At 42.4% G+C, this 18,785-nt stretch overlaps 1 protein-coding gene across 1 annotated transcript in view; it reads left to right on the top strand.

The window, feature by feature from the left end:
* Window positions 1-18,785, top strand: part of LOC139299747 (myosin-10-like) — a 50,953-nt gene that overhangs the window by 13,463 nt on the left and 18,705 nt on the right. Inside the window, exons 4-7 of the mRNA XM_070922634.1 lie at window positions 12,528-12,555; window positions 14,924-15,023; window positions 16,057-16,086; window positions 18,341-18,433. Coding sequence (XP_070778735.1) covers window positions 12,528-12,555; window positions 14,924-15,023; window positions 16,057-16,086; window positions 18,341-18,433 — 251 coding nt within the window. The remainder of the gene's footprint in view (window positions 1-12,527; window positions 12,556-14,923; window positions 15,024-16,056; window positions 16,087-18,340; window positions 18,434-18,785) is intronic.

The raw sequence follows: 18,785 nt of genomic DNA, 5'->3' as shown, positions 1-18,785 counted from the left end.
CGCATGTTCAAGAGATGACTTTCAGACAAATGTGGAAGCCTGTTTAAACAGCATGTTTGCATGGGTGTACTGCAAACACATTCTGTCTTGCACACACACGTGCACATGGGCAGATTCGTCTTTAATGGCAGGCAGCTATGGAGTTCATACAGGATAAAATCATATTTCTGCTTGGGGGTCGTACATCATTTCTGATTTATGGTTACGTTCCTCCACACATGTAGACACGCAGACGCTTTTCCTATCTAACCTGGACAGGGCAATGATTGGGAAAGCTGTTGTGTGTCAGGTGTCATGCATATGTATGTGACTGTTTTATGGAAAGAAACCTGAATCTTGGCCTTTTTTAAAAATCCTTTTTATCCACAGTTGACACATTTTTTTGATATTACAGGCTGGTGGATTACAGAGGCTTGGCTGAAATTACAGAATAAGTATGAATGTTAAGAAGACTAAATCTATTTCTCCCACCTCTTTACATCAGTTATTTAGAGTATTGTGTTTATTACAAGACCTAAAGGTGACTACATGTGTAGTCAATAGTCAAACACTCTCAGCTGCCATGAAGCCAGGTCCTGACCCATAGTGGTAGGTGTGTGTGTCAGAGACAGTCGTACATGAGAGAGGTTGTGGGGCGATGATTTAAGGTCTCTGTCATGTATTGCCCTCGTTCTTGGATAGTGTTGTCATGAGAGACACATAGCATTGATACCAGACGCCTCAGCACGACAGATAGGGTTACCTGACTGATGCTGTCACTGCCCTCTCACTGACACCCCTAACCTTGCAACCCACACTAGCGCAGGCCAGGGAGAAAAGCAGCTAGCTGCACGGTTGCTCGATCTGCTCTGCCACTCTGTTTAATGAGCTACTGATGACACAAGTATATTTTATTAATCTGTTAATTGAACACATTCACAAAAGTCTGGCGCTTATCCAAGACTGCAAATCATATCGGCTTTTTTATTTTCAAGGCAATTTTACTTTGTTTCACCTCTGCTTGTTGCTGCTGTCGTGACCTAGTTTCACTTGTATACGTCATACAAACTTGTAACCTTTTATCCCTTTTCCGATTTTCTGATTTAGGGTATATATATATATTATTTTATATTCCATCAGATTCAGTCATCCACTGCCACACAGTCTCACACTGATACAGTTTCCCCTCTGTGACTGAACCCCTGCTCCCCCTTGTGTGTCTGGATTCCTGTGGGGCTGCAGAGCTTAGCACTGTGATATTAGAGGTGCCAGCATAAACACACACGCATGCACACGCAAACAGCCTTGTCCTGTTGGATTATGGCAGGCCTAGCCATCACAAAGAACCACTGTGGACCAAAACAAGCCACCCGACGGCTGCCATCTGCAATCGATTACATTGCCAAGTACTCTCTGTCATATCTCCCGCAACTGCTTTCTCTCCCCTTTCATTGGCCTAAAGGCAACACCCAACAGCACAAGGCTAATTTTACACTCTTGGTAAGCATGCTGTTGCACTCACACTCTGTTAGCATAAACAAAACTGTGCATGTGTAAGACTCAAACTGCAGTTCAACATCCCCACTGTCTTGTACATATTTAGGGGATAACCCCGGCCAGAGAAGTCTGTAAAATCTATCACTGACCTTTAAGCAGCAATAGTGATAATGTGTATTAAATTTCCACGGGACCCTGAACAGATAATCTTTGTTGACAGTGACAGACAGGCATGTAGAATGGATGGACATGATGGGGTGTGACAGCAGCAGGCGATCTGGGATTCCATGATGCTTCACAGGAGTTTTTCCAGGCAGACGTGATAAAAATTTAAAAAGAGAGGAGTCCTGCCACTTTCTCTTTATGTAGTGCTTTCATTGTATTTTGGAAAACACCTAAACTATGCAGAAAGGAGGAGATCATTCATGAGTTGATGACATACATACACAAATCTTCTTTCCTGCTGTTCTGGGCTGCACATAGACACTCACTCTGGATCATAGCATATCACACCCCATGCAGTTGTAAAATATTGTTTCTGCTAACATGTAGGAAGACAGACAACTTATTTCATTACCTTTGGTCTTTCCTGAATTTCTCATTTGGATCCTCAGCTGGAAAATTTCAAGAACTATGTTGAACTAAAATGAACTTTAACCACAGAGAAAGAAGTGGCTTTGTAACAGCAACAAAACTGGACTAAAAATGAACTATCATGAAATTCAGACTCACTCTGTTCAGAATGTTTTCCTGTACGATGACTTAGATAGTTTGGATAGTTAACGACAACAGAATGATTGCTAATGAGTTTATGACTGGAATGTGATTAAAGTTTGTTTAGCCAGGCTGATGAACAATGGTCTGAATAGTGGCAGTGTATCAGCAGCAGAGAATAGACCCCACACCCCTTCGCTATTGTGGGAAATAAGAACACGAGTGCATCTGTGTGTTATTGTGTTCTGCTATTTTGCAGCTGCTGGTACTTTTGTCTGGCATGCTCAGTGAACCAAAAGGTAGATTACGTCTCACTGTTGCCATGTCTCTCTCTCCTCCATGTGTTTGTATGTAGTTGCTTTTCCTCTACAGCAAACATCGGCTACAGGCAGTACAACTATTCAAACTGCATTAAACTGTCTCACTCCCACCCCCACCAGATGTTATAGTCCCACTCACTGACTCCCGACTTGGAGGTTGAGCCATGGATTTCCATTCCACCGTCGACACTCATATGTTGTCTCTCTGCTCTGCTGCCATTATAGCTGGCACATATCTTCAGGGCAACAGACATGAGTTACAGTTAATGCAGGGGAATAGACATATTAGGTTTCAAAGAGTCTTCTAATTATCCCAAGAATGCTTGCCACACCAGCCCGGCACCTCTCCATGAGAAACACAAGGGAACTAGTCCTCTCCACCTCTCTCTCTCAATCGCTCCATCTATCTCGATACCCCTCTTTTTCCCTCCCGGACTTTTCTCATTTCACCCCTGCGTCAGAAGCATTTGAAAAATGTGCTTTGTGGGACTTGAAAAGGGAAAGAGTCCAAAAGCCTGTCTGAATGCTCTCTGTAGAGTACAGCTCAGACAGTATAACACAAGCCCACAGGACATGGGGCTGAGAAGCTGAATTTAACATGCCAAAGACTGTAACTTCCATATGTGTGCGGCACTGTTCTTAAATATACTGTTTAAACTGTTAAATTCCATTACTCTCACCAAAGTCAGCCACCGTCAACTTACAATTGAAATACATGATATAGAGGAATTCTTATCACATATAGGTTTTCTTTTTACATTATCAGATTGTGGTAAAAGCCTGAGGGAAATGTAGGGTCTTCTGTCTTTTTCAGGCTGTACAGTTAAAGGAATAGTTCAACATTTTGGGAAAAAAACACTTTTTCGCTTTCTGGCGGAGAGTACGATGAGCAGATCAATACCACTCTTGTGTCATGCATTACGTGTATGTGTCATGTCAGCTTGTATATGAACTACAGCCAGCAGCCAGTTAGCTTAGCTTAGCAAAAAGACTACCAGCACCTCTACAGCTCACTAATTAACGTGCCATGTCTTGTTTGTATAATTTGTAGAAAAATTGAAACATCAAGAAGAAATGTGTGGTTTTACGCGGGGTTATGTGGCGGACTGTTTCTTGGCTGGGAGCAGCTGCCCTGCAATCTGTCCGCATATTTAACAGACAGATATGTTAAGTGATATCGATCTAACTCTCCGCCAAAAAGCGAATGACCGTATCTCCCAAAATATCAAATCATTCCTTTCAACCAGCTAATAAAGAAAGGGAGAGAAAGACTGCTAACCCTTGAAGCCCTCTCTGTAAATCAAATTAGTGCTTTCGTGTGTGTGTGTCAATGTGTATGTATGGGCTCAATTTTCACAAAGCCAGTGATAGCACAGACAAAGTCCATTTTTATTGGGGTTGAGTAAATTTTTCTTGGCTTCAAATGAACCGAAGTGGGTTTATTCAAGTGGGTGGGGTGGCGAAGCTGAGGTTGTGTTTATAAGGATCAGGTAATGAAGGACAATTTTGGTATGAAGTCATACTGTGTTTCTGCCAGCTAAAACGATTTAATGCTTGTCAAGTTTTTTCTCATTCACTTGGATATGAATTTTTATCACTACACATTTATTGTAAACGATTGTAAATGAGTAGTGTAGAGTCTCTAATGGGTTACACTAAGTGGATATGGTTACCATGAATCTTATCCACAACTGCTGGTAGAGGTCCTTCCCTTTCAGCTGACGCCATCCCTGTAGTTATACAGCAGCAGGAATGAGCCGTACTTCACCCCTGTAGTTTCTAACTCATATATCCAAACACTAATTTCTCTCATTAACAATCAACTAGTAATAGAATCAATTAATGCATTGATAAAGAATATAATTATTAGTTGCAGTCCTGCCTTATTGTAATCCTGTTATGAAAACCCAAATTCACCCTTTCATACTAAAGCCGAGGAGTCTTGACGTGCATTAAACAGGTCAGATTTGCCCAATAAAGGCAAAAATGACAAGGACAGCATGGATGGATAGCACCTGTTGATCCAATTACAACAATAGCAAACAAAGGCTTTTCGGTTCCTGTGGTCTGAAAGGGGGGGGGGGCGAGGCAGACGGGAGACGTTAACATGCTTCAAGAGAGGAAGCTCAAGGTGTAAATGATGAGAATAGCTTCCTCTCTGCCTTTGTGTGTGTGTGTGTGGGTGGGGGGGATCTCTCTCTACTCCCACATACTCACCCAGGTCATCCCTCACACACTGCTGTCATATTCGAGAGGGTGGGGGGCATTCACTAACCCGTTATGACAATCTATTTCCGTCTGTGATCTCAGCTGCCAACTGTCATCACTATCCCGAAATTGAATCAGAGGTACTGAAACACACTTAGGATTTCATCTGCAAGTATGTCAGCTGGGAGACATGACGGTATTTATAGCTGGAAGGCTCCCATATCTGTTCTCTCTTTTTCTGACTCCTGTGTGCCACTGTGATCTTTCCCTCTGCTATCTCCATTTTCCCCTGTTCATTCTCCTATCTGGTCTCTTCCCACCACACCCTTCTTGCCTCGTCCGTCCAGCCACATCCCTAAACTGCTCTACAGTGGGAAGAATTCACTTGTGCCAGATGCACAGGGGAACATCCTGTGACTCTCAGTGGTCTCCACCCATTTGTTCATTCACTGATGGTGTGAAAATGATGCATCTCACCTGCATAGTCTACATTATTACTTTTGATATTTTCATTACTTATTGGCACAGAGGGGGTGATGAAACACACAAACTAATAACCATAAAAACAAACATAACCTCCACACCTGCCCCTCATTTCCCCTTCTGTTGCACCGCCAGCCTGCTGAAAACAACGCCTGTTCCACACCCAAGAGGCCCCAGAGCTGGTAGGGAGGGAAACCAGGGGCATCCGAATTCCAGCACACACACACACACACAGAGATTGGTACACGCAAATGGCCAGTCAGCTCAGTGGGGCTGTCTGCCCTTCTGTTCACAGGCTCGTGAATGCCTATGAATACCTATCTGGCAGCTGGTTCAACAGCATACTGTGAATAACACAGTTGAGCTGTTTAGTCACTCAGCGGTTGTAAAGGGCCATATGTACAGAAAAGTACATTGTAATCACTCAAAAGAGTTTGATCTATGAGCCAAAAAATCTATAAATACTGCATTTTTTCCTCAGCTGATATTATAAATGGGCCTAATTATTAAACTTAACAGTTTGGTACAAATTACCACAGATCTGTTTTTTGTACTGATTAGAAACAGGGACCCGCAGTGTTGTGACTGCTGTGATGAGACACTGTACAACTGTTGTGTTTCTTATCTTGTAGTTTTAACTGTCACTCACTCACTCTGCCCTGGATGAAGCCTGTAGTCTACACTGTCAGTATGGAACTTATTTATTCTTATCATAATGACTTGAAGTCTGATGGGGGTAATTAAATGGGGCACTCCACAGATGGCTCTACTCGTGAAAACACAATATCTTGTGTGGCTCTGAAGCTGTGTTCAGACAGAACACAAGGGGAATTTTAGATGCGACGTGATTCCATACAAAGTAAATGGAAGACACAATAGGACATGAATTTCGTGCAAATTGAAGTAAAGACACATTGAATATTTTTAAATTTGAGCTAAAACTTTCTGTCTTTGGGCTTTAAAGTTCTGCTTCGTAAATGTACAGAAATTAGAGGGGAAAGGAGAGTGAGCGGAGGGAAATGAATGACAGAACAAACTGGAGTTCCTGGTTAGTTTTTTTGGGATCAGTCAGAGGCTGAGCTGCCACATAGGCACAAACCCGTTCACACATCTAGCTATCTTACAGCTAACGTCTGTACTGATGGTGGCTGTTAGGGGCGAATCAAAACGGACAACACAAACTGTTCATACTGTACTGTAATGTCCGCCTTTAGCCTGCCTTTGATGAAGTGAAATGACTCTTAGTATTACCTTAATCACTATTGGAGGATTTATAGCTTTTAAGTCTGTTTATCTTATCAAAACTGCTGTTGGAGGATGTAATATATTACTCTTCCTCAGCCCTCTACTTAACTGTGTTTAATGTGCATCTTATCGTAATCGTCCGGAAGCCTGGAAGTGACAGTTAAACACCGCAGGTACCCACAGACCAGAGCACTTCCCAGATCACACTGACTGTTACTTCCACTGTCTGGGAATGTGAATGAGCTCTGTCTCTCTCTCTCTCTCTCACACACACACACACACACACACACACACACACACACACACACACTTAGAGCTTTGTTCCTCTGGTTTTAAGTAGCTCTGGATTCTGTCCTACCTCTGCTCAAGGCCTTTATGAGTAAGAAGGCCACCATTCTTATATTACCTTTGCACTAATACAATCACCATATTCTACTATGATTAAGAAGTTGTGTGTGCAGGACTGTGTGTGTGTATTTTTGTGTGTTACTGTGGGTAAGCACCTCTCCACATACAACAGTAGTTTATGAGAGCACAGCTCACTGGCTATCACTCAGGATTTCTTATGTGTGTGAAGTGGTTGCCATGGCACTAGATTTTTCACTGTGTGCATTTGTGTTTTACGACTTCTTTTATGAAGCAAATTGTGAGAACTTGAGCTGCAGTGTGGAAAAAAATGTGTTACATCCAGCTGCAAAGACCCCAAAAGGTTGAAAATCATGTTTTCAAGCCAACTTCCATTTTTGTAACACTGTTTTTTATTTCTCCATGTTCCTAATCAGAAAGTTGTGTTTTTGTTTCTTCAAGTGGCAAAATACCTTGAAAAGTGTTTTGAGAAGTGATTGCATGAGCATGAAGTGGTCAGTGAGTTCCTCTATACATAAATAAGTCACCATATAAGGGGGCACAGGCTGGTGTCAGCTTTTCCTTTAGGTATCTTTGCCAATGTTATCACAAGTATGAGATTAATGAGAATACGTGTGAATGTAGTCATGGCTTGTCGACAGCCGGCTGATCCACACGCACAGAGTTAACATTAAAACAACAGTCTGCAACAATTAGGAGTGCAATCTGTGGGTTAGACTTTTGGTTGAACTCCATTGAACTGGAGCCATATTGCTGAAGACCACTGACAATAAATGGACGTAATTGTGATCCTTGTGCTGAGAATGTTTTGGTTTCAGCAGGGGATGTAGAAGAAGAAGAAGGTTTTTGGTGGCTGTGGTAAGGAGACCTCAAACTTTTTTCAGCCTGGAGCCTAAATGAGAGATTTTGTTCCACACTCTGACTCTGGCCCATTAAAAGCAGGGAAAAAAGAAAAGAAATTACTGTTAATTACTGCTGTTTGGTGAATTGGTGAACACATTTCAACCCACAGCTACAATGCCTTTGCTTTTGCCCATTAACTCAAATCACTTGTAGTTAACGTTACTGCTGACCATTTTCTAACTTGGTGTTGTAGATTCTTCCAGCAGTGTGGAGCTTTTAGAATACAGCACATTGTCCTAATCTCTTGGCATCTTGTTAATCAAAATCACTTTATTTACTAAGAACGGGGAACTCCACATAAGGAAGGAGTGAATAGCTTACAGTAGATTGCATGTATGGGTATGAAAACAGTACTGAGACTGTACAAGGTTAACTGAGGTTGATAAAAGGGGGTTGTGGTAAAGATTGGGGCTTTTGTAAAGACGGTGGGAGAGGGGGAATGCTCTGGAATGTGAAGAATGAGGGTTTGTTTAATCCTCATGGGGGATAAATTATTAGCAGCAAAGCGACCCTGCTGTGCAAGACAGGCCCATCTCCTACCATGGGAGTCTGAAGTGAGATTGTGAGTGTCGGTTTTATACACCCATGAGACAGACTGTGTGCAGTTTAAAGTGATAAGTGAAATGTACAACAACCACAGGAGAGAAGTGACAGTATAGCCCTGGAAATGGCTTCGAAAGTAGAAGTGAAGCATTTCACCCTTCAGTGAACTGTGATTGGTCCGAAAGCTACCTTTTCCTATGCTGTCATTTAACTTGTGTCCAATCGGAGACTGAACTGTGGGCTAACATAAAACTTGATGAATGAACGGGCTGACCCATTAGCATTACCTAAATAATTGGCTGTTAGTTGTTGTGGTGGAAATAACAGTGCAGCTAAGAGTTGCGATGAGGTGATCAAATTAAAAACACGTGTTGGTGTGGAAAAGTGATTTTGTCTTCAGTACTCTTTAGTGCTCTGAGTAATCTGGCTTTGCACCATTCATGAGGGGGGAAGAGGAAATGAGAGCAACAGAGAGGAAGGGGGAGACACAAAGGGGGTAAAGATTTAGTGAGGCAGTAATGAGCTACTGGAAGGGAAGAGCACAGTTTAGTTTGATTGGTCCACCTACGCCTAGCCAGCATGGCATCTTGGGTAAATATGAGCCAGCAGTTAGGCAGTTAGTTGCCGTGGTGATCTGGGAAGCAGCAGCTGCCAAGAGGGTGCAAGTGGGAGCCCGGACCAGATGGATGCACGCACTCACCCACTCAAACAGCACAGGTCACGTTAGACAGTTTAAAGTGGATTTTACAAAACACGTCACCAAAAGTTTAACAACACTGCAAGACAATACAAAAAAATGAAACGAAACAAAGAACATGTATTATTAGTATTTCCAGATAAGATCTGCAGATGTACTTGTGCACAAATACATATATGTAAGAGGCTGCATACAAATGCTCAACAGGAGAATGACGCTGTATTGTGAAGCATGGGAATATCAGTATGTGTTTGATGGAAGACGACCTTTTTACAAAACTTCCCTTTGGTTTTGCCAAGTGAAGTCAGTGGCAGCTTTATGTTGTCTATGATTGTCTATCAGGGAAAGAGCTGGGAGGTTTAGATGTGGAGGTGATGGATGTCCACAAAGGAATATGAGGTCAAATGAAAAGTAGATAGACGGCATCAGAGGTGAGCTGGGTAAATAGATGTCTGATGAGCAGGGAATGAAGTGAGTGTAGCTCTAATAGATGCCCAAAGGTCTGGCCACAAACACACTCACACTCAAACACACCCCAGCCTCACTGTCATAGGTCCAAGTGTTTCTTCATTTACCTTATAGGGACGTTTGCCAGGTGCCTGTCAACAGGGGTCATCTTATCTCCCACGTTGACCAGACATTTCTTTATAATGGCGCACAAAATTTGACAGCCTGTACTACTGTTGCTTTGTTGTTGTAGAGCCATGGTATCTATTATTGCTCATGCCGCTGCAATTCCGAACAAATAAGCGCTGCTGCTGCCAGAGGAACAAAGCATAGTTCCTGTGCACCAGGGGATTTTTGCAGGAAAGACTTATCTGTCACATGGTGTTTATTAAGGCACCAGAGCAACACTTGAGGTAACTGTACGGGCATTTGGGCTGATTGCAGTTGAGGGCAGTTGTGGGGCACTTGGAAGGACCGGAGTGGCGCTTAGGGTGAACCTTTAAATACTTTACAAAGTCACAATTTGTAACAGATTTTTTTACTTTTCATCGCAGATTGCAATCAAGTGCTAATTTCCGAAGCATGAGGTCACACACACCCAAACTGGTTCTCTCGTTAATCATGTAAAGCTGAACTGATGTTGCTCTGGGGCTGTTTTTAGCGACTGTGTGTTTGGTTTTCATATTCATGAGAGGTTACGCAGCGTTGCGTGCCTCGGTCCCGTGAGGCTGGAGGTGCACAGTCTTGTGAAGATCAACATTAGGTGCATCTGATAAGCTTCAGCTTTCTGTAGATGTGGCTGTGAAACATAGGCGGGGAAGAATAATCAAACTTTGACCCGTGTTTTCGAAAGGCTGCCTCATCATCAAGGGAGATGGGGCCAGTTAAAGTGAGCAGCTCATTCATCATTCACTACCGTTACACTAACTCTCATCCAACACAGGTGTGCATATATTCGTTTTATTCATGCATGCATGTTTGTGGTTGAGCTCGTCTGCATTGCATTTGCATTCATCATTTTTCGACGAGAAAAAACAGACTGGAAAGAAGGAAAAAAGCCCCCCTTTTAATGACACAAGGTATCCAGATGCACACACACACACACACACATACATACACACACACACACACACACACACACACACACACACACACACACACACATGTACAGCCAAACTCATTTGTCACTTGAGGGAAGTTCACGCTTTAGTGCCAGAACATCATAAGATTCCACCTTAAGTACTGTCTGAGCCATCTGACCCACATCAACAAGGTGTGAGTTAATGGGTTATAGGAGGCAATCACCCCCACAGAGGATGGCTGTTAGAGAGACCACTAATATTATCCATTAGAGGTTCTCGCTAATCATGGTCTTTTCCTGAGCTGGCTTTATTCAAGCACAATAGAAGAAGAGCTCAAAGAGAACTACATTGGAGACTTTTTGAACAACGAAGGAAAACAGTTAACACAATGCCTTTCACCAGACATGACTTCACTTGTAACCTTCAGGCAAGTCTCTAATGTCCCTACTTCAAGACAAACAGCGTCATATCTAACAGTATAATCGTCTCCCATTCCCTCAGCACTGCAACTTGTCGTTGTGTGAGGTGCGAGTGCATGTGGGGTGGCCCCATTCCTTTCAGTTTTATTGAGTTTAGGAATGTGGAGGTGTTCCCAAATGTGTATTTTTCAGGAAATGAAAAGTCTCCTTACTTCCTGCCACAAGAATGTCAGCAGCGACTGACGGGCAGCAGGAGGACTCACTTTGTAACTGGCACAAAAAGTACCACTTTAAAATCATGATTAAGCCCATTGTCTCTGTGTTGTCACAGTAACATGATGCAGCTGAACCCTGTTGATGTGTGTGTGTGATGATAGACATGGTGTGCCACCAGGAAGCTGCTCCTCCTGTATGCCGCTCACCTCAGATGTTTTAGCCTTTGGTCTTTGCTGCTGACACACGTAACAAGGTCATTTCAACTATGTCACCTATCCTCTAAAGAGCGGCGTGAAGTCAGGCTGCATTCTTCACACGGCACTCAAGCAGATAGTTTAGTGATTTGAAGTCGTGCCTGTAGGTTTCAGTCACAGTGAACAGTTATGACACTTTTTTTTATCAGATGGCTCCTTTCACGTGGACTGATGAATGTTAGTGTTTTCTTGAGGTTGATATATGGAAAAAGTGGCTTTAATGAACAGGTTTGTTTATTTGTAGTTGAGGTTTAAAAGAGATGTTCAGCTGAAGGATAGCTTCATGATGAAAAGCAGTTTGTGTTGAGGATTTACATCATTTCTATTTATTTATCGAACTGACGTTTTTGTACAATAGTGGTACAAATGCAAACATGACACCAAACATGAACCACAACAACCTAAATATTGACAGACATGAAGAAAATAATGGAGGAATACCCACATTTATATAATTAATAGGGTTAAAAAACATCCAGTGTATAATCATTTGAAACATGATAGATGGTGTCCATGAAGGGGTAGTTGGGGTCATCTGAGCTATATGGGTACGTCAGACATAAAATGTTGGGAACTGCTGCTCTACAGGACCTGAAAACACTTTGCCTGATAATTTGGGGAAGTAAAATCTGCCATATGCACAGAATGAACTCCGCTCTGTATGAAAGAAATATGTGACATACATGTTCACCAATGGGTATATTAAATTAAGGTATGCTCAGATTGTGACATGAGAAGGAGTTCTTTGTGGTGCGCAGCAGGACCTTCAAAGTTGAGAGGTCACACACTTCAGTGGGCATAGCTAATCCTGTCATCTGGACTCTGAATTCCTCTGTGCTGAAAGGTGTTAGAGCTTCGGTTACTAGTCTGGGTGTCAGTTTATTGCCATATTCTCAGGAAAAATATCACTTGGGTTCATTTTGATCTTACCATATGGTCTAACCCAGTGTGCTGTAGCTCCTGTATTTGCATGTTGATGCTGTGCCCGGTACCAACAAAAAGAACTGGTTAAGTTGCATTGCATTTTAGTGTGTTATAATCCAGCGGCTTGACTGCTTAAGGCCGCCTTTGTAATTATTCTAGTTGTAATGAAGGGTGAAACCAGGGAGAGGACGGAAAGATGCTGACTGTGTTTTTCTGTTTCCTCTGAACAGATCGTGAGGACCAATCAATCCTTTGCACGTAAGTACTGCAACTCTTAACTCTCTATTAATGGGCCTCCTCTCCTCTCTTGAGGTCATTTCTCTGGTTGTCCTGTTCTTTAAGGTGGCTCTGGTGATAAAGCAGCTCGATGGGCTGGAAAATCAAACTGTCTCAAGATGAAGACTATATAGCTGCACCTTAATAGGGTTACCACATATGAAGACAGGGTCTTACTTCTTGTCCTCAAAATGTGTATGTACAGTGAAGAAGAGTAAAAGCTTTGCAATGACATACAATGAGAGCACTTAATATGGATCATCACTTCTGAATGGGCCAGCTCCCATCATCCTGCTGTTTTATTTAAAGACTGGTTTCAAATAGCTTTTTGTGGAGGCTGGGTTGTGCAGCAGCTCTACCCAATACTGAGGGAGTTATGAGTGTGGTTTGGTGCCCTGCCTTCATCTTCTTTGGCAGAGAGTAATTAAGTGGCACACTCTTTCAGTGTGGCTTGAGTTGACGCTGCCAATGAGCGTACAAGAGCTGTTGTGTAATCTGTCCTAAATGCTCAAAACTGCACCCCCTGTTGGTGACAGCTGAGCCATTTTAGCAGTGTTTCACCCAGTTTAGAGAAGCTGCTTCATCACTGTAAAGAAATCTATATTGATTTCAGTGTAAAAGACGTCAGTTGGAAGTCTACAATAATATTTATTGAGCAACAAAGACTTTTGGGGAATATACTCCATCAACATACAGTAAAGCATCTTCAAAGGTAAATGTAGGCCCGTGAAAATGGAAGAAAGAAGAAACCAGTATGTGGAACAATGGATCCTCTCAGTTGAATCTCCCAGAACGATATGAAGACCATGTGCAAAAGTAGGTCTGAAAGACAGACTGAGAGAACAGATCTTCAGACTTTTCAGAAAACTGTACTATTATATTTTTGTCTTCTTCTTGTGCTGCTGCAATGCAAACATTTTCCTCCTGAGATCAATAAAGTTTGATCTAACTTAAACTCTCCTTATCTTTTCGCCAAGCCTCCTTTTTACTGAAGAGATGTAGCATCACGTGGTTAATACTGTTTCCGATGCTACTCTTCCTCCAAGGAAAATGGATCCTGGAGAAACACTGATTTGAAAATAATCACAAGTTATCTGCCCAGGGTGTGCAGGCCAGCTCACAACTTGTGTTTATACAGATCTGACTTAGAATAAAAAAGACTGCATGACCTTTGCAACAACCACTTTTAATCCAGTTAAAATGTCACAAACCTATTTAGCATAGTTAGTAGTTGTGTGGTTTAGCAGTGATGTGTTCAGAATAAAATCTGCTGACCCGGGTCTTGTGTAAACGGTCAAGTTCCTGTTATTTACTTGTGTTCCCGCATTTACGGATGAATGAATGATCAAACGTAGGATGAGCCTGTGTTAAGCTTATATGCTGTATCCCAAAGAACAGAACAGGGAGCGGCCCATGAGACCGAGAACTTGTAGAATCTCTCACGTAAGAGTTGAGAACACTGTTGACCCTCTGACGTATGTGAGTTGTGAGAGAGCAGGAGATAGAGAGTGTTCACAAAGTGAGGGGTCCTGCCATAAGAGACCACATTACATCTTGTCTAAGAAAAAGGGTCAAATGTGGGAAAGTCAGTGAACGGTCATTTCCATGAGAAATATTACTATGAAGACATCAAGCCAAACTGGGATGTGTAACTAACTTGACCTATATTGCTATGCCTGTATCCTGTGTTTGAGGACTCGCCCATCGAAATCTAGTGCGGCGGCTAAATCTGCAGTGCTCTATGTGCAGCTCAGCTAATAGCCAGCTAGACTAAAGCCACCGGTATGTAGCTAGATGTAGTGTTGCTGGCCTGGTTTCGGTGTTGGGTCCTGACTGCGGGAGCTGTGGATGGCCCTGCCTGAATACAGCTATCATTAGAGACGGCCCAAAAGCAGAGCCTGGAAACTTTGGAGACTGGCCCACCAAACCACAGGGTTCTCCAGTAAAACAGGCTGACAGACGAATAGATGGGTTTAGAAAACAACAACAGATAGCCTGATGGTCCTTCACACTCTCCTTCTCTCTTTGTTTAGCCTTTTCTTGGGCTTCATCCAATCACTCTTGACCACCATAATGATGAGTAAGAGATATTTTGGTTAGGGTTTTACTATGTTTTGTCTGTATCTTGCTAAATTGTGGACAACTTACACAGATTAATTCCTGTAATTTGGACATGCATCACAACTAGAAGCCTGTAATTCATGATTTCAAACGAAGGGTGTAATCGTTTGTTGGAAGGGAGGAGAAAGGCAGAAACTAAAGTGTGTTTTTATTTGCTTTTACTCATTCTGCATTAACTCACTCTGTCCACTCTGTGTGTCTCCATGCTGTCTATCCCCTTTGTCTACAGAGGTGAATCAGGCGCTGGCAAGACCGAGAACACGAAGAAGGTCATCCAGTACCTGGCCCACGTTGCCTCCTCACACAAAGGACGCAAAGACCACATTCCCGTGAGAGCCCCACTGCCTACATTTGTCCTTCTCTATCCTTGGCCAAGCATGGGCCTCCAGTTTCTCCTCTCTTCTCCTCTCCTCTCAAATACATCCCATTTGAACTGTCCTTGGTATTTGTGAATTTCCTCTGCGCATCATTATTGTAATTTAAAGGAATAGTTCGACATTTTGGGAAACACACTTATGCCAATCAGCATGAGAAGATCAATACCACTCTTATATCTGTCTGTTAAGTATAAGGCAGCCAATTAGCTTAGTTTAGTAGAAAGACTGCAAACAACTGGCCTGGCTCAGCCCAACGGTAACAAAATCCACCTCCCAGAACCTCTAAAGCTCAATAATTCACACGTTATATTCATACAAAAAATTGTTCATCTGGACCAGGAACTTCCAGGAGGCTAGATGCCTGGCATCTGCTCAGCGCCAAGAAATAGTCCAGCAGAAAACCCCCTCATGAAACAGCAAAATTACGTTTTTACACTTCGGTTATTGCACAAATTAAATGAGGACGATATAATGTGTTCATTAGTAAGCTTTAGAGGTGGTGCTAGTTGGATTTAGTTTGGACAGAGTCAGGCTAGCATTTTCCTCCTGTTTCCAGTCATTGTGCTAAGCTAAGCTAACCAGCAGCTGGCTGTAGACACATACATTCATATTTGCCGTACAGATATAGGAGTGGTATCAATCTTCTCATCTAACTCTCAGCCAGAAAGAGTATTTCTCAAAATGTCAAACTATTCACTTAATGAATTGTAATGTTATTGTGTTCGAGTCAAAATAAAAGTGCATAGCTCAGTTTTGATTTTTGATATTAGCTGATAACAAGTTGTGTATTAATCCACAGCTAACCTAATAGACTTTAATGTAGCCTGACTGGTCACTGCTCCTGCTTCATGTCATCCAAAGCCATTCTGCCCGAGTGTGCCCAGTGCTGGGCTAAGTGTGTACTGGTGTTCTGTTTCCTGTGGCTTGTGTCCGACATAAGCGCTTCAGGTTTTAACACTTACATTTGTTTATCCATAACAAACAGCCAGAATCTCCCAAAGCATTCAAGCTCCAGGCAAGTGTATCTCCCGCTTTCTCAAAAAGAGTGTGTGGTCCGTTTCGATGTTCGTGTGTGTGTGTGTGTGCATGCCCTTCTCTCTAAATCTCTGCCGCTTCCATAATGATGTTGACAGACTAATCTAAGCTTCTCTCTTTATGAGGTATTTGTTTGTGCTGGCTCAGTCTTCTCACATGATTATTTGAAGCCCACTGAATCTGCCATTAAACCAGCAGGCTCATGATACTAAAAACACTTTGTTTTATCAGTTGCTTCGAGGTTATTAGAACAGTTGGAAATTGTTTTATTAGAAACATATGTCAGCGTCAAATGCAAAAATGAAATAGGTCAAACCTGTCATTAAAACTGTTCACATTAAGTGCTAGTGGAGCATTAACTGACTCTGAAATCAGACCACAGCCGCACTAAACATCTCTCCTCAAGTGTTTTATACCAAGCTTCATCTTTTACATGTTGGTGAAGTAAATATATGATATGATACTAAATGCCCAGGTTTTGGATATCTTTTAATTTGGATATCAAAGATGATAAAACGTGATGGTAGTTGATCCAATCTTCCATATGTACTTGCATGTTTTCCATTGGTGATGTCCTCCAGATGCATGTGTGTATTTTGAAGTGCATTTCGCTTAATAATTCATTGGCCTATTCTTTAGCCTTGTTTGTGATAATATTATTCCAGTAACCAACTGTGTGCTTCAGTCCATATGTGGCTTTTTGCGATCCAATCAATAACCAAACACGGGTTGTTTCTATGTGGATGCCTCACCTGGGTTTTAATCCACAATGTTTTGTCCCAGAAGTACCATAAATGATACTCTGCTGACACAGTACTGAGTTCGCTCCAACTCCATCTTCTGTCCCTTGTGCTCTCCACAGAACTTGATATTTTCTGGCTCACCTCCTCCCTGCTTGATTTATCCAGGGGCTATTTTTTCTTTCTTTCCCAAATCAATGCCTGATGTTTCTGTGTCCTCTGTAAATCTAATATAGCAGCAGAGACTTCGGTGAAACCTATAACCTGCAGCTTTGAGCACACACAATCCGGGTGAATGCCTGCTTAATATGCTGCGTTTCAGTAGCTGTGAGTGAGTAGCTGTAACTCAGCGCCTCAGCGCTCCCCTGCCAGAGTACGCCATTCACACTGACCTCCTTAATGCTGCTTTCCTTCTGTGTTGCATTACGGCTGCCTCTGAGCACAGGCCAGAGGAATGTAGAACCAGGGACTGAGGGAGAGCGAAGATATGGTGCAGGAGAGAGGTTTGGAAGGGGGTGAAAAGGGGGAGAGATGAAGTAGTGGAGAAGAGGTAAAGCAGACTTTCATATTACATAGACCAATGGAAATTCCTGTTTATTCTTAAGTTATGCAGGGATGTATGCACTGGTTTCTCTGTTATTTAGAGCCTGAAACGTCTCTCCTCTCTCTGATGAACCCTTTCCTTGCTCTATCTCTTCAGTCCAAATAATTATCTCTCTCTCTTTCTGTCAGTCTCCTTTTTCTTGCTTTCTGTTTAACAACACATCTTAGTAGGGCTGTAGGTAGTCCCATGTTTCTTTCGATGGCCATTTCTGTCCCTGTTCCCCCTGAGCGGTCAGAGTCCAGAGGAGTATCCTGGAGTCAGATCAAGGCAGGATCTGATCTGCTGTGGGGGCTATTTCTGTACAGCCAGTGCCCTGGATAGAGCAGATTGTGTCATGTGTAGGGAGATTCAGGGGCTGTAGGGAATGTCCCAACCACCTATCAACCCAGGTTTTGAGATTTGGGAAGAAGCCATCGTCTCTATCATGGTGGTACAGTCTTTGGATATATAGGGCATATCATCACAACCACAGGAATGTGCAGGCGGGAAGAAGGCTCTCACTCATCGACCCAAACTAACCACTCACTGTAGGGCATGTGTCGAAACACACTCGCTATATTGCCTTTGTGGTTTCACGAGTTCCGTCAAAACTATTTGGTTGTCTTGGCCCGTTAAACTTGTCGAGTTCCCCTGACAAAAATCGCATTGTACTGCAGTTGACTGAAGTAAAGCCAACAGAGCCATGATAAATTGTTTCTTGTCTGAAAGATTGGTTTAGCATATTACCTTGGCTACAGCTGCTCTGTGACGAAGGATTGACCAGCTTGCGTATGTTTTGGCAGACACAGAAAACTGTGATAAATAGTGATAAAAATATTCATTACATGGTGCCAGGCGTTAGAAATGTTTGACAGCTACTTGGGTTTTTACCTCTCTGTCTTTCTCCACAGGGTGAGTTGGAACGCCAGCTCCTGCAAGCCAACCCCATCCTTGAATCTTTTGGCAATGCCAAGACAGTGAAAAATGACAACTCCTCTCGCTTTGTGAGTTTACGGTCCCTGTTTAAATGATCATTCTCTTGATTTATCTATAGGTAGTATCCAGAAGGGAAACAGATTTAGGTAAACTCCACATTGACAATCAGTGCAATTTACATTTGCCTTAACAGACACGTACAAAGAAATGTACATAATCTAAATAATCTAAATTTGAAACATGCATTCTTCTTTTCCTAACTTACAGATAACAGTAGTGAGTCCTCACTCTAGATTTTCAAGGTTAGCTACATAAAACAGATAATCTTATTTATTATTAGAAGTTTGGATCCATGTAGCTTTCATGTTTTACCTTTTAACTCTTTCACTTTTCCCCTCTTTCACCTTTTAACAAAAAACA

The sequence above is a fragment of the Enoplosus armatus genome, chromosome 17 (genome assembly GCF_043641665.1).
Source record: "Enoplosus armatus isolate fEnoArm2 chromosome 17, fEnoArm2.hap1, whole genome shotgun sequence".
NCBI lineage: Eukaryota > Metazoa > Chordata > Actinopteri > Centrarchiformes > Enoplosidae > Enoplosus > Enoplosus armatus.
The sequence above is the reverse complement of the archived record's forward strand: the minus strand, read 5'-3'. Positions and strand labels throughout refer to the sequence as shown.